At 43.6% G+C, this 14,704-nt stretch overlaps 1 protein-coding gene across 1 annotated transcript in view; it reads right to left on the minus strand.

Annotated features, from left to right (window-relative positions):
- dpf1 (double PHD fingers 1) overlaps nt 1–11,407 on the minus strand; it is a gene marked incomplete at its 3' end in the record, with an annotated part of 59,545 nt that extends 48,138 nt beyond the window's left edge. Inside the window, exon 1 of the mRNA XM_084142512.1 lies at nt 11,208–11,407. Coding sequence (XP_083998638.1) covers nt 11,208–11,320 — 113 coding nt within the window. The 5' untranslated portion in view covers nt 11,321–11,407. The remainder of the gene's footprint in view (nt 1–11,207) is intronic.
- Nucleotides 11,408–14,704: the final 3,297 nt, after the last annotated feature.

The raw sequence follows: 14,704 nt of genomic DNA on the forward strand, positions 1-14,704 counted from the left end.
ACAGCACATACAATCTCAACCACACAGTATACTGCTGTACAGTACATATGTTTGTCATCCATACGGTAGTAAATAGGAAATATAGCAAATATTCCAGTGTAACAGACAAGACAGAATATTGGGACTGGCTACACGTCACACTCCATCCTATACCATCAGACCAGACCTCTGCATGGAGGATTAGAGATTTGCTGGCTGGGCATTAAAAGGGATATGGTGTGGTGTGCCCCCCTTCCCTCCCTGGCAGTCCAACCTATGGTCACCCAACAGTGCTTCCTACGGGATGAGAGGAGGCCTGGATACCAGAGGACCAAATGTGACACACAGCAGGGAGGAACTGGAACAAGGCTGAGGGACTTAGACTATGTCCCAATTGGCACCCTATTGCCTAATAGTGCACTACTTTTGACCAAGGCACTATATAGGGAATAGTGTGCCATTTGAGACAAAGCTTAGCTATGGTGGTGGTAGCAGGGAAATCAGTTCAACTGAGGCTGTGTGATGTTGGATGGGTGTGTGGTGGATGATGAACAAGGTTAGAAATATGGTTGTGTATGGAAGTATGATATTCTTGACGTACTGTGAGTTCTACTGTACTGTTGGCATTCCACAGCATAGCTTTGATGACGGTGGAAAGTGTGGTGTAATTATTGGTGTAATCACTAGATATATGTGTCATTCGTCTGGATGACAACACAGACATAATGTTTCCCATCAATCTTCATTTTTAGACAAACCTCATGGATACGTTGGCTGGGGAGAATGCACATGTCCACACAAATAAATACTCATGAATGCAAAGAGGCAGAAGGACACACATGCACGCACATGCACACGCAAACCTATACACCCAGCTTTTAAAATATGAAGTGTGTGATGTGGAAATAGGCTTGGGCTGAAAGGCTGCACTAGCTCTGGTAGCAGAGGGAAGGGGATGCAATGTGATAAGAGGAGAGGTGAAAAAAACATTCAAAATGCAAAGCAGCTATAACCCTGGAGGTTCCTCCCTCTCCCTCCTCCTCTCCTCTACCCCCTACGTCCCTCCCTTCACTGCACCCCTGCCCATCAGTCTCGACACTCCCCCACTCAGCCACTCCCCCACCCCGTCACCCCGGTGCTGCCATTCGAGCTATCAGAATAAGTCGGCCCATTCAACAAGAAGTTGCCAGCTGTAGAAAATGGCTGCTTTCAGTTTAGTCGCTTCTGCCTGCAATCTCATTACATTACGCCACGGCTGTTTGCCCTTGATGGCTTAAAAAAAGAACTATTTGGGGTTAGTGGATGCTAGGCTGGGAGAGATGAGCATACCACATTTTATTTATTTTTATATTTATTTTTATTTAACCTTTATTTAACTAGGCAAGTCAGTTAAGAACAAATTCTTATTCACAATGACGGCCTACCAAAAGGCAAAAGGCCTCCTGCGGGGACGGGGGCTGGGATTCAAAATAAATAAATACATAAAATATAGGAGAAAACACATCACGACAAGAGAGACACCACAACACTACATAAAGAGAGACCTAAGACAACAACATAGCATGGCAGCAACATATGACAATACAACATGGTAGCAACACAACATGGCAGCAGCACAACATGGTAGCAGCACAAAACATGGTACAAACATTATTGGGCACAGACGACAGCACAAAGGGCAAGAAGGTAGAGACAACAATACATCTTGCGAAGCATGAAAAGAGGAGCGACCCAGGGACATGTGTGCTTTGGGGACCTTTAACAGAATGTGACTGGCAGAACGGGTGTTGTATGTGGAGGATGAGGGCTGCAGTAGGTATCTCAGATAGTGGGGAGTGAGGCCTAAGAGGGTTTTATAAATAAGCTTCAACCTGTGGGTCTTGCGACGGGTATACAGAGATGACCAGTTTACAGAGGAGTATAGAGTGCAGTGATGTGTCTTATAAGGAGCATTGGTGGCAAATCTGATGTGCGAATGGTAAAGAGCATCTAGCCGCTTGAGAGCACCCTTCCCTGCCAATCTATAAATTACGTCTCCGTAATCTAGCATGGGTAGGATGGTCATCTGAATCAGGGTTAGTTTGGCAGCTGGGTTGAAAGAGGAGCGATTACGATAGAGGAAACCAAGTCTAGATTTAACCTTAGACTGCAGCTTTGATATGTGCTGAGAGAAGGACAGTGTACCGTCTAGTCATCCTCCCAAGTACTTGTATGAGGTGACTACCTCAAGCTCTAAACCCTCAGAGGTAGTAATCACACCGGTTGGGAGAGGGGCATTCTTCTTGCCAAACCACATTACTTTTGTTTTGGAGGTTTTCAGGTTAAGGGCAGAGAAAGCTTGTTGGACACTAAGAAAGCTTTGTTGTAGAGCGTTTAACACAAGATCCGGGGAGGGGCCAGCTGAGTATAAGACTGTATCATCTGGATATAAATGGATGAGAGAGCTTCCTACTGCCTGAGCTATGTTGTTGATGTGAATTGAGAAGACATTGGGCATAGGATCGGGCCTTGGGGTACTCCCTTGGTGACTAGCAGTGGCTGAGACAGCAGATGTTCTGACTTTATACACTGCACTCTTTGAGAGAGGTAGTTAGCAAACCAGGCCAAAGACCCCTCAGAGACACCAATACTCCTTAGCCGGCCCACAAGAACGGAATGGTTTCCCGTATCAGAAGCTTTGGCCAAGTCAATAAAAATAGCAGCACAACATTGCTTAGAATCAAGGGCAATGGTGACATCATTTAGGACCTTTAAGGTTGCAGTGACACATCCATAACCTGAGCGGAAACCATATTGCATACCAGAGAGAATACTATAGACATCAAGAAAGCCAGTCAGTTGATTATTGGCAAGTTTTTCCAACACTTTTTTTAAACAGGGCAAAATAGAAATTGGCCTATAACAGTTAGGATCAGCTTAATCTCCCCCTTTAAATAAAGGACACACTGTGGCTGCCTTCCAAGCAATGGGAACCTCCCCAGAGAGGAGAGACAGGTTAAAAACGTCAGAGATAGGCTTGGCGATGATAGGGGCAGCAACCTTAAAGAAGAAAGGGTCTAAACCATCTGACCCAGATGATTTTTTGGGGGTCAAGTTTAAGGAGCTCCTTTAGCACCTCGGACTCAGTGACTGCCTGCAGGGAGAAACTTTGTAGCAGGGCAGGGGGAAAAGAGGGAGGAGCATCGGGGCTAGTCGCATTAGAAGGGGTGGGAGATGAGTAAACATCACCAGGGAAACCAGACAGAGACAGAGATGACCAAGCTTCTCTATCCTGTCCACCATCAGCATCCAGAGAGTCATTCTACTAGTGGCCTAATACAACCTGGAGGAGCTGAGGGCCTGTACTGGTGGTCTGGCCTGCTTTCAGCTCCAGGGGCTTAGCAGGGCCTCTGTGAGGCAGTCAGAGGTGGACAGGAAAGGCCAGGCAATGTTTCACCAAGGGGGGGACCAATTTATCAACTTTATGGCCACCAGCATGGAAAGGGAACCTATTTCAGCAGCATAACTCTACGGCCAGTGTGATTCTAAACACGCGGAGAACAGCACTGCTAGATAAGGTGGACAGTGTGAGATAGCCATACACCAGCAGCCCTACACAATCAGAACTCTAGACACAGCCAGAAATAAAAACCTACAAAACCACACAGATAGTACACAAGAACAGACACGTAAACAGGCTTTAGACCAGTCACTAATACAGACATAGACACAAAAACACACAAATGAGGAGAAAAGAGGAAAGGCCTGGAGCATCAAGTGCCTTTTTAACAATCTTAAACCCACAGAGCATCTCGACAACAGGCAAACAGAAGGGAGTGATTGGTCCAAACAAAAGCAGAGCAGAGAGAGGAGCATATGGCTGGGAGCGCACCCACTAAAACACACACACGCACACGTGCACACACACACATGCACACACACACAGACACACACAGACAGACAGGCAAACATACAACCCTCCAAGATAGCACAACCATCACCATAACCCCCCCTATAACCCATTTTCTAAGGCATTGGAAGCAAGAGCAATAAACTGCAGTCCACAGAATGACAAATCTACACACAGTACATGCTACGACTTCAATTTCCAAACTACAGTACCCAAAACACCAACCACTGGCCACTCTCCAATTAGCCTCAATTAGCAGTGGCTTGAATGAAAGAGAAACAGAGGGCTCCATCTAGAGGGAAAGTCAGGTCATTGGAAAATGAAACCTCACCATGTAAATTATGAACCAGTCAAAAGAACTAAGCTACAATTACAAAATGCCAATTAGGAAAAGGGATTACTTTCTAATGGTGATTTCTAACTTGGTTAATAAGGGGATGTATGCATAATGACCCTGCAAGAGAAATGATATGGCATTTAACTAATGGATTATCAAGGAAGGATGATTTCACATCACGTAGGCCTTCAGGAGACTGCTACGTACACTAAATAATATTTTCATAAAAGCACTCTCTCTATCATGAGGTTTGAACCTGGTACCATCCAGTATAGTAGCCCCCAATATGTCCTACACACACATATGGGAGAGTGGGTTGTGTGGATGGTCGTGTGTGTGTGTGTGTGTGTGTGTGTCTGCGCAGATGACCGATGCTGAGATGGCCAGGTGTGCCAGGCAGGTGTGTAGACCTGTGTGTGTGTGGTGTGTGTGAAGGCAGCATTGTGGTGAACAGCCTCTGTAGACTAGCCGTCTGACCATGGCCATAGGCCTTCAGCACTGATGCTATACTGCTCTGGTCCACACAGCACAGCAGTGTGAGGGCCTTGCCTGGTGGAGGAAAGGCAATCTGTGCACCCATCCCCCCACAGATTACACTATGCAATATCACCCTTACCAATTCAACCCCCTCCTCCTCCTCCCCTCCATCTCTCTTCCTCCTTCCCCCTCTCTTTCTCAGTACCCAGAGAAATGATTTATCTTTTTTTCTCCCCCTCTACAGATGTGACTGCCTTTTCTTGGTCTCTCAGTACTCAGTAGATTGCTGTGCTGCTGAGGACTAGGAGATGTAAAGCTATAGGCCTGGTGTAGTGAGCAGAACAGCACAGAACTGAACAGCACAGAGACCAAACCAAGCCTCACACGCCCAACCAGACCCTGAAAATGAGGGCAGACATGTATGCGCTCTAGAAAAGACATACTTAGCAGTATTATCAAACCATGTGAGGGCAAAGAAGTTTAATGCATGGTACAGGAAAGAGATGAATTCCATCCAAACATAATCAATTGTAACCTGTATGTATTGCGTCCACCCAAACTCACTACGCTCTCCAACTTTTGACAGTGAACATACTTTGTGTATAATAAAGAACCGTACACAGACAAGCACACCGACTTCTTGTCACTTTGGGAGACGACTTTGGCGTAGCCATGTAGCGTGAAACATAAGCGTTTTTCATGACTAGGATGCCTGTCAGTGACTAGGCTGTGATGACAGGTGTGTGTGTGTACATGTTTGTGTGCGTGTGGTAGTGCATGCAGGCCTATGTGTGTGTGTGTGTGTGTGTATAAAGTAAGTGTGTCAGCTAGCATCTGCCAGTCTAACAGCTGGAAGACATTGGGCTGTTGAGTGGGCTGTGGCGTTGATCACCAGGAGCTGTCTCACACACACACACACACACACACACACACACACAGTGCTGATGTTAAGCTGATGCTGACACATAAACAGACAGTAACACAGACAGCTGCACCACTGTAGGACTATCACACATCTCATCTGTTAATGTAACATGTCACTGAGACAAAGAAAATGTGTGTGTAGGGCTGGGAATCACCAGGGACCTCACCATACAATATTATCACCATACTTATACGATATGTATTGCGATTCTCACGATTCTATATGTATTACGATTCGATACTGTGATTTTACTGCGATTCGATGTTCCAAACATATTGCTCACCTGTCTGCTGCAGAAGGACAAGAGAGAGCCATAAGAAAATGAGTTTTGGTTAGTCATGGAAATAAAAGTGCTGAAAACAAATTGGCTCCTTATTCAAAAAGAAGATGGAGAACAAGCTATGAAGGAAAAATACTGGAGTTTTGGTGCAGGTACAGCCAACCAGCGCAAAAATAATATTGCGAAATGTAACTATTGAATTTTCCCCCATCACTATGTGTGTGTGTGTGTGTGTGTGTGCACATGTGTGTGCGTGCATGCAAGTGTGTATGTAAGTGAATGAATTGGAGAGAGAGAATGCATCTGTACAGTAGCTGTGTCTATGTATCTATAGGTCTGTGTTAGGTATGTTTGCATTCATCTGCATGTTACCGTAACTACCTTGTTGCCATGTTACAGGCCTCTGGTTTTGTATAAAGTGTCATATCTGTGTGTCTGCTTATGTGACTGTATTCTAGAGGACAGTGTTTCCAGTACCTACAACAATACACATTGTTATTGTAGCCCTGAACAAGCACACCTGATTCAACTTGTCAACTATTCATCAAGCCCTAGGTGTTTTTTTGTCCAGGGCTTAGTTTAGTTTAGTTATTAATTCAACCATTTAAAAAAACAAGCACACATAAAACGTGAAAAAGCCATACATGCACATGAGTAAAATCATAGAGGATAACACACAATAAAGTCTGGGATTTATTTCCATTGTGGTCCTCTTGAAACAAGATGGCTAGGCAAGATCTACAACAAAGATGTGTGCTGTTGGAGGTAGTCAAGAACTGGAGTTGGTAAACACTGATGCTGTGAGTCTGCTTATGCACAATACATATTCCTTGTGTGTCTGTATATTGTGTGTCTATGCGTTTGTGTCTGGAGCTTGTGTATGTACAGTATGTGTTTGAATATTCTGTGTATGTGTACTGTGAGTCTGAGTGTGCATTTAGGGCAGTACATCAGGGCATGGCAATCCAACCTCCATGGCTGAACACTGGTCCTTCGGGTGAGATTTATTGACTTTTACTGTTATTACGTAGATGGATCCTTCCTCCCTTCTCTCTCTTTCCTCTCCTCCCTTCTCTCTCTCTCCTCTCCTCCCTCTCACTCTCCAACGTTATTAACGTGCTGCATGAGGAAATACTCATTTGCTTCACATGACTCCACCCAACAATTTCTAGCAGAGATCCATACCAGTGGCCAGAGACAATGGAACTAAAGGAATTACCTCAGAGGAAATAGTGTAGTGTAGAATGGGACTACTGCAGAATGTATAGAATTGTGTGTGTATGTGTCTGTGTGTGTGTGCCAGAGAATAAGAGTGTAGTAATGACCAGAGAGTGGGATTAGAGGAATGTTTCGGGAGAGGACGAGCAGGAATACTTGGAGATTATTATAGATTATTACAGAGTAGGACTGTTAAGGATGCTGGTAGAAGTAGATTGTTATGCCATGTGGATGTCACAGGAGGTTGGTGGCACCTTAATTGGGGAGGATGGGCTCGTGGTAATGACTGGAGCAGAATCAGTGGAATGGTATCAAATACATTAAACACATGGTTTCCATGTCCTTGATGCCATTATATCTGCCCGTTCCGGACATTATTATGAGACCATCCTCCCCTCAGCAGCCTCCACTGGTGGATGTAAACAACACTTGCTTTACCACTGATTAAAATGTCTACAAAACGTTGTGACATTATTTCTTCCAATGGATTTTCTTTCCCTGTGATTTATAATGAATGCGAGCTGGGACCTTCTGTCTGTGCCATGCAACTGTGCAATGCAATTCAAGCATGTTTATTGCTGGAGCCTATTCTGTGCACCTTGCATCACCCTGTTCGTTCCATCCCTACCTGTCATTGTCACAGTCACAGGCAATAACACTAAAGCAAAGGTACCACGTTTATAACCCCAAAGCATTTTTTTGCACACAAAACAAAAGCTGCCAATAGGCATCCATCCAAATACATGTATGTTTGGAATTACGTCTTCATTCAACCCTTTCATTGCCCTCATTATTATTTATCTGTCTTTCTTTCAGTCAGTCTGAATCGGATTCGGTTAGGGGCTCTTCTGAATGTTCCCAGTCACACAGCTAGATCCATGTCCCAACCATCCCCCACAGTCGTATGCCCTATCCAAATGATCCTACTACTCCAAAACCAGTGAAACTATGTTGGACAACATGGCTGATGAATCATAGCCCCCTCATTGCTGTGCATGCATACTAGGCCTTCTTCCTGTTTCTTTCTTACACATCCAATAGTGGTTTCCTAAGTGAATTATTTGAATAGCCTCCTTGGCCACTACTGTAAAGGGCTGTTGTAGTTCCTATTCTCCCTGTCCTGAACTACAACTCGAGACTACAGCTGGTGACCATATAGGATCCCAAAGCACAGGGAAGTGACTGACAGTCGGTTAGGTAGCAATGGAGAAATAGGTCATAGAGCTAAAAATACTTATCTGTGTCTCACTCTCGTCTTCCCATGAAGACAAAGAGAAGAAATGCTGTGGAAAAAAGAGGGACTGATGGCAATAAACCAGAAAAGAAATGCCCTCACAAAAAGAGAGGGGAGAGAAAGAGGGGAGAGAGCGATAGGAGTGAGAGAGAGAGAGAGAGAGGCCTAGCGAGAGAAAGAGGATGCTCAGGCTCCAGTGAACTCAGCAGGCCTGGCTGTTCGTTTAAACAGTGCCTGAGCACAGAATTATGTGGAATTAATTTCCCTCAGATCAGTCAGGCATGGCAGAATAACTACCACAACAGTCAGTCAGCATATGGCCTCCTTCTCCAAGTAGAGTGACAGAATGAAAGGATGGGGGGGCCAAGAGACATCTTGAGGGCAAGGGGTAGGTTTGTGGATGGATGGAGAGAGAATAAACAGAGAGAGAGACCCCTAAAGAACTGAGAATTTAGTTGTGAGTCAGGGATGGTAACATGAGGGCAACAGGGGGTGGGTGGGATAGAGAGAGAGAGAGAGAGAGAGAGAGAGAGAGAGAGAGAGAGAGAGAGAGAGAGAGAGAGAGAGAGAGAGAGAGAGAGAGAGAGAGAGAGAGAGAGAGAGAGAGAGAGAGAGAGAGAGAGGAAAAGTAGTAGAGAGATTAAAGGAGGACCATTGGAGAGGTTAGGGGAATGCCCAGTAGATCTGTGGTTCCCTGAGGATGTGCCTCCACCAATTGAACTCTTTGAACCTCTGAGATGCATGGGACAACAGTTGAGTAGTGAGCTCCGAATACTCCAAATCAGTGTTGTCCTCAATAACTAGTGAATTTAGTAGGCCAGATGACATTATATAAGCAGCGGGAGCAGTGGTAGAGGATATTAACTAGACTAGACCCTTACTGAGAAACATTCAAGTCAGAATTAATCAGTTCCTAGTCCATTGATGGCTCCTATCCCATGCCATTCCCTTTGCTCCCCGCATTCGTATTTTTCATGCAAATAAGTCAAATGAATCCCCTTGACATGGCCTTGCAAAGGCCTCTGGGAGCGTCTATGTCCCCACTTGTTCCCAGTAATTGAGCGACCAGAGACCAGGCGGGCAGCAGAAAGGAACTCAGCCGCGCGCGCATCACTGGGAGCGCAGATATGCACAGCGTTGCTAAAACACTCACATGACAAGGAAATCCCAATTAATAACTGATAAACGACCAAATGGGTGGTAGGCTACTGTTGGTTGGCCTAAACAGTTTGTGACTGTGTTTATTCTATTCTCTTTCAGAACAAGATGCTACTGGTCATCTTAAAATGTCTTTAAAAACAACAACACAAAAGAAACAACTTCATATAAAAAATGTCTCGCTACTCTCCTATAACAATGGGGTAGCCTAAACAGAGAATATTATAATGAGAAAATGAGCGGCATTGCTCATGCCTCCAGCGCCACCTTTCACCTCTCAGGTCCCTGTGCACGATCAGTATCGGTAGGCAATAGGCTGATTTAATTACATTTAAGAGGTGCAGTTTTATTTATGCATATATGAATAACCCAACATTTTAGGCTAGTTGGCCATATCCTATGGCAACAAATAGCCAAACGTGTGTTCGTTTCCCAAGAATTAGAATGCTATCACTGCCGCGCATCGACTGAATCAAATAAATTATGTTGTAGACAAATACATTAATTAAAGCAGTTCACTGTTGCTTGTACTAGGCTATTCGTATACTTAAGGTAATTCGTTGTAATTCATGAATTACATGAAATGTCGCCTGTCTGGATTTCAGATAGCGCTGACAGCACAGCATCGACTGCATCGCAACTACATTCCCGCTCAGGTAACATCCGTTGTGTTCCGCACTACAGTAGGCTACCACGTTCTTTGTTAGACAGGCTGCAAATGCCTACATTTAACCAAACAACACTCCAAAAATACATTTTAGAGAGTCGAGTTATTATGTTTTCAATTATTTCTAATCGAAAAGGTCTCTCAAGTGCATCTTACCAGGCGGACAGACGCACAGCCACCTTTTGGACACGAGCCTAGGCTGCATTCCGCACGTTGAAATGTTCTTGTGTAAATTCTGCACAAAGGAATCGAATGTAAACTTGATGGAATGTTCACCGTTCAACGCGACTAGTCTAATAATAATAGTCTAATAAAAGCAATCACTCCCGTCACATAAGTTAACCATTTTATATGATGCAAGGCTACACAATATTTTATCAGGTGTTTGCATATAGGAACGCATGTCTTGTTGGAGCGGAGATGCGCTGCCTGTAAACACTGCTGCCATTATAATCGCAAGCACGTAGGCTATTTTGCCAAGAGGTCTGTCTACAAGAAAATGATGTCCAAAGGGTATTAGGTTTCAGCCGACATAGGGTACCACCAGCTTGGTTTTACGTACCTGTTTACAGCCTAACGCAAAAATGTGAACAGGTATCAAGCACAACCTTTTTAAAAAAAACGCTGCCACTCGCTATTATTCGCTATTGTTAGGTAGTTGGTTTGATAGAAAACCTCTACCCGATCAGTCATGCAAGTTGGCTGCGATCTTGTCTATTGAGTAGGGACACCAGGTCATAAATTGTACCTCAACATTCCACCATAGCGTCCTCATGTAATTGCTGGCTCAGTGAAATTGTTTCTAGGCATGCATAGGAAGCTCTGCATTTTGGAACATAACCAGGCCTGTTTCAAATATACCTTTCCATCGCTATTACACTACCATTTAATATATGTAGCTTGCTATATGCTTGCGATGTAGCCTATAGGCTGGATACTTCTTTACGATGCATAAAATTGTCAACGATTACCTAGGCTACATGGACTGACAGCATCCACAAATGTATCCCTAAAAATGTAAAATATAAAATGTATGCACTTACGATTTCAGGGGGTTCTGTACCACTGTGGCCATTTTGATATAGTATGATAGATACAATGTAACACTGCAGATCCCGGTATTGCACATGTAATATACCAGCAGTTTCAATTTCATTCATTCTCTGGGGCTGCGGCTGGAGCTGCCAGCCAATAGGAGCGGGAACGCTCAGTGACAGGTCTGGGGAAATGTAGTTTTTGCACATGTCAATATGCAACATGCTAAGAGTCAATGCACTACAACTACCAGTATGTATCGCGGTCAACTGTATAACGGTCCCGCCTTGGACTTCTATGGGTAAACCAAATCGTCTACTGTAATGTCAAGGTTGGTGTGCTACTGGACTGTCAGTCTGTAGGTTCCAGTTCTAACTGATGCATTGTTTCCTTGTCTTGCAGATATCGAAATACATTTTAAGGGCGAGGCTGTATGCGCACCATCTCTCAGAGAGGATGCTAAGGAGTTATGTCCTGTGTTTCAATGTAACAATAGCAACTTTTTGAAACAATGTTTCAACTATAGGACGCTAAATTGTAGATTTATGTTTCACCAACATCAGAATTTCATCCTGTCTTGGACAGTGCCCAGGTTGGAATGTAAGGTGAATTACCTATTTGAGTATTCGCTTTTTTGGTCATTTTTATGTCATAAATCGATTGTGGAAGATTATACTACATAGAGTTTACTGTCCATGCTGGGCTCATTCTTCTGGAAGAGGGATGTGTTGATAGGCGAATTGATAATAATATAATCTATTCTAGGTGAGCCGACGCTGAAGAGGTTTAATAATTGATCGTTTTGGGGGACAGTGGAGTAGGGAGGATAATTGATTATTTTAGGAGTTGCTTCATCTGTTGAACCAAGACAGTGGGCACAGCAGTGATGGAATTTCTCTCCATGTCAGTTTAACAGCAGTGGCGCCACTGAAGCCACTCTGTGACATGTGATATTTATAAATCTCTGCTAACAAATATTTAATGAACATTAGCAAGCACAGTCTATGAAAGACTATTCCAATAAAATATACCCAGGCACAAAATGTTCTGAATTTACTGTGGAGTGCATGTCATACCAAGCAAAAGAGCATTAATTGCACATTTGGTCAAAAATGTGTTACTGACATTTTTGACACATTCAATACATGCTTTATCATGTGAATAAATATCCTGCCTCCATTGTGTTGTGTTATGGAGAAAATGGGCTGTTATTTTTGCAGTAACTGCAACAAAGTTACAGTGAAACCAAGGAAAAAAGCAGTAACTTCCATCCCTCACATCAGTTACTGCCTTTTACCTTGGTTTCACCGAGCTTTGGGCTGCAGTGTCTATGGGTTACCTTGGTATTATTGATTGTTCTTTGCTGATTCAAGTATCAAACTACACTACATGACCAAAAGTATGTGGACACCTGCTCGTCAAACATTTCATTCCAAAATCATGGGCATTAATATGGAGTTGGTCCCCCCCTTTGCTGCTATAACAGCCTCCACTCTTCTGGGAAGACTTTCCACTAGATGTTGGAACATTGCTGCAGGGACTTGCTTCCATTCAGGCACAAGAGCATTATTGAGGTCGAGCACTGATGTTGAGCGATTAGGCCTGGCTCGCAGTCGGCGTTCCAATTCATCCCAAAGGTGTTCGATGGGGTTGAGGTCAGGGCTCTGTGCAGGCCAGTCAAGTTCTTCCACACTGATTTAGACAAACCATTTCTGTATGGACCTCACTTTGTGCACGGGGGCATTGTCATGCTGAAACAGGAAAGGGCCTTCCCTGAACTGTTGCCACAAAGTTGGAAGCACAGAATCGTCTAGAATGTTATTGTATGCTGTAGCGTTAAGATTTCCCTTCACTGGAACTAAGGGGCCTAGCCCGAACCATGAAAGACAGGCCCAGACCATTATTCAACGTCCACCAAACTTTACAGTTGGCACTATGCATTCGGGCAGGTAGCGTTCTTCTGGCATCTGCTTAACTCAGATTCGTCCGTGGGACTGCCAGAGGGTGAAGTGTGATTCATCACTCTAGAGAACGCGTTTCCACTGCTCCAGAGTCCAATGTCGGTGAGCTTTACACCACTCCAACCGACACTTGGCTTTGCACATGGTGATCTTAGGCTTGTGTGCGGCTGCTTGGCCATGGAAACCCATTTTATGAAGCTACCGACGAACAGTTCTTGTGCTGACGTTGCTTCCAGAGGTAGTTTGGAACTCAGTAGTGGGTGTTGCAACTGAGAACAGACGATTTTTACACGCTTCAGCACTCGGCGGTCACGTTCTGTTAGCTTAAATTAAGTTTTAACAAGGCACAACTGATAATTGAAATGCATTCCAGGTGACTACCTCATGAAGCTGGTTGAGAGAATGCCAAGCGTGTGCAAAGCTGTCATCAAGGTTACTACATGATTCCATGTGTGTTATTTAATAGTTTTGATGTCTTCACTATTATTCAACAATGTAGAAAATAGTAAAAATAAAGAAAAATCCCTGGAGTGTGTCCAAACTTTTGACTGGTCCTGTACATTAAAATAGAATTGTATTCAACATTCTGGCTTGTAGAGTCATGAGAGGAAACTTCCCTGATTCAAACGCTAATTTCTGCCCGACGTAGAATTCAATTCAATGTCGGGTTTCCAGACAAGGTAGGGCAGTACTCAGGCCCCCCCAAAAATGTAAATACAAAAAAGTTCAAAGGTTAAATTATGCAGATAGGAGTTAGTGCAAAAAATAATGTACATACTGTATGTAGGCCTATCCCCCTAGAGCAGGATTTCCCAAACTGGGTCCTTGGGACCCAAAGGGGTGCACGTTTTGTGATTTTTGCCCTAGCACTACACAGCTGATTCTACTGAGCTAACATATAGATTTGTTTTAAGATGGTCATACCAAGGAACATTTAGTTATTTGATTTTGAATTTTAGGACCTCTTTAGTTATAAAAAAATATATGTACAAAATATTTGTGGAAACATTGAATTTGGCCTTACTGCTATTATCCCATAGAAACACATTGAATAACATATTCATACATGGAAAAATGTATTACAATAAAATAAAAAGGAAGTTTGTTTTGAAGTGTCTTTCCTATATCTCAGAGATATAAGAAAGATCAGGAAATGATTTGTTAAAAATAAAAAAATAAAAAATACACAGGCCTGCTCTATTTAACCAATTTTTTTAGACACTAAATCCTTCCATTATTTTTTTTAACAGGTACCAATCTACCTTCAGATGAGTCTTTTGAGGCTTGTGGGCGTCCTAGAGCAAAACTGACATGTAGGCTACATGTTCGTGAGATTCTCACCTTTCCATAGAGGGGTCATAATAGTTAGGGGTTATAACCGTTTGGACGCTACAGATGTTTTCGTAAGAACACCGATTTTCGGGAAGTTTCATGGTCTGACAATTACTGCTGTAGCTCTGCCTCCTTTCACCTCAGATGCAGAAGGCCTGAGACGCAGCCCATGCAAAAAAAAACTGTTATAGCTCTAGATTAAACAGACGGAT

The sequence above is a fragment of the Coregonus lavaretus genome (genome assembly GCF_964263955.1).
Source record: "Coregonus lavaretus genome assembly, chromosome: 26".
NCBI lineage: Eukaryota > Metazoa > Chordata > Actinopteri > Salmoniformes > Salmonidae > Coregonus > Coregonus lavaretus.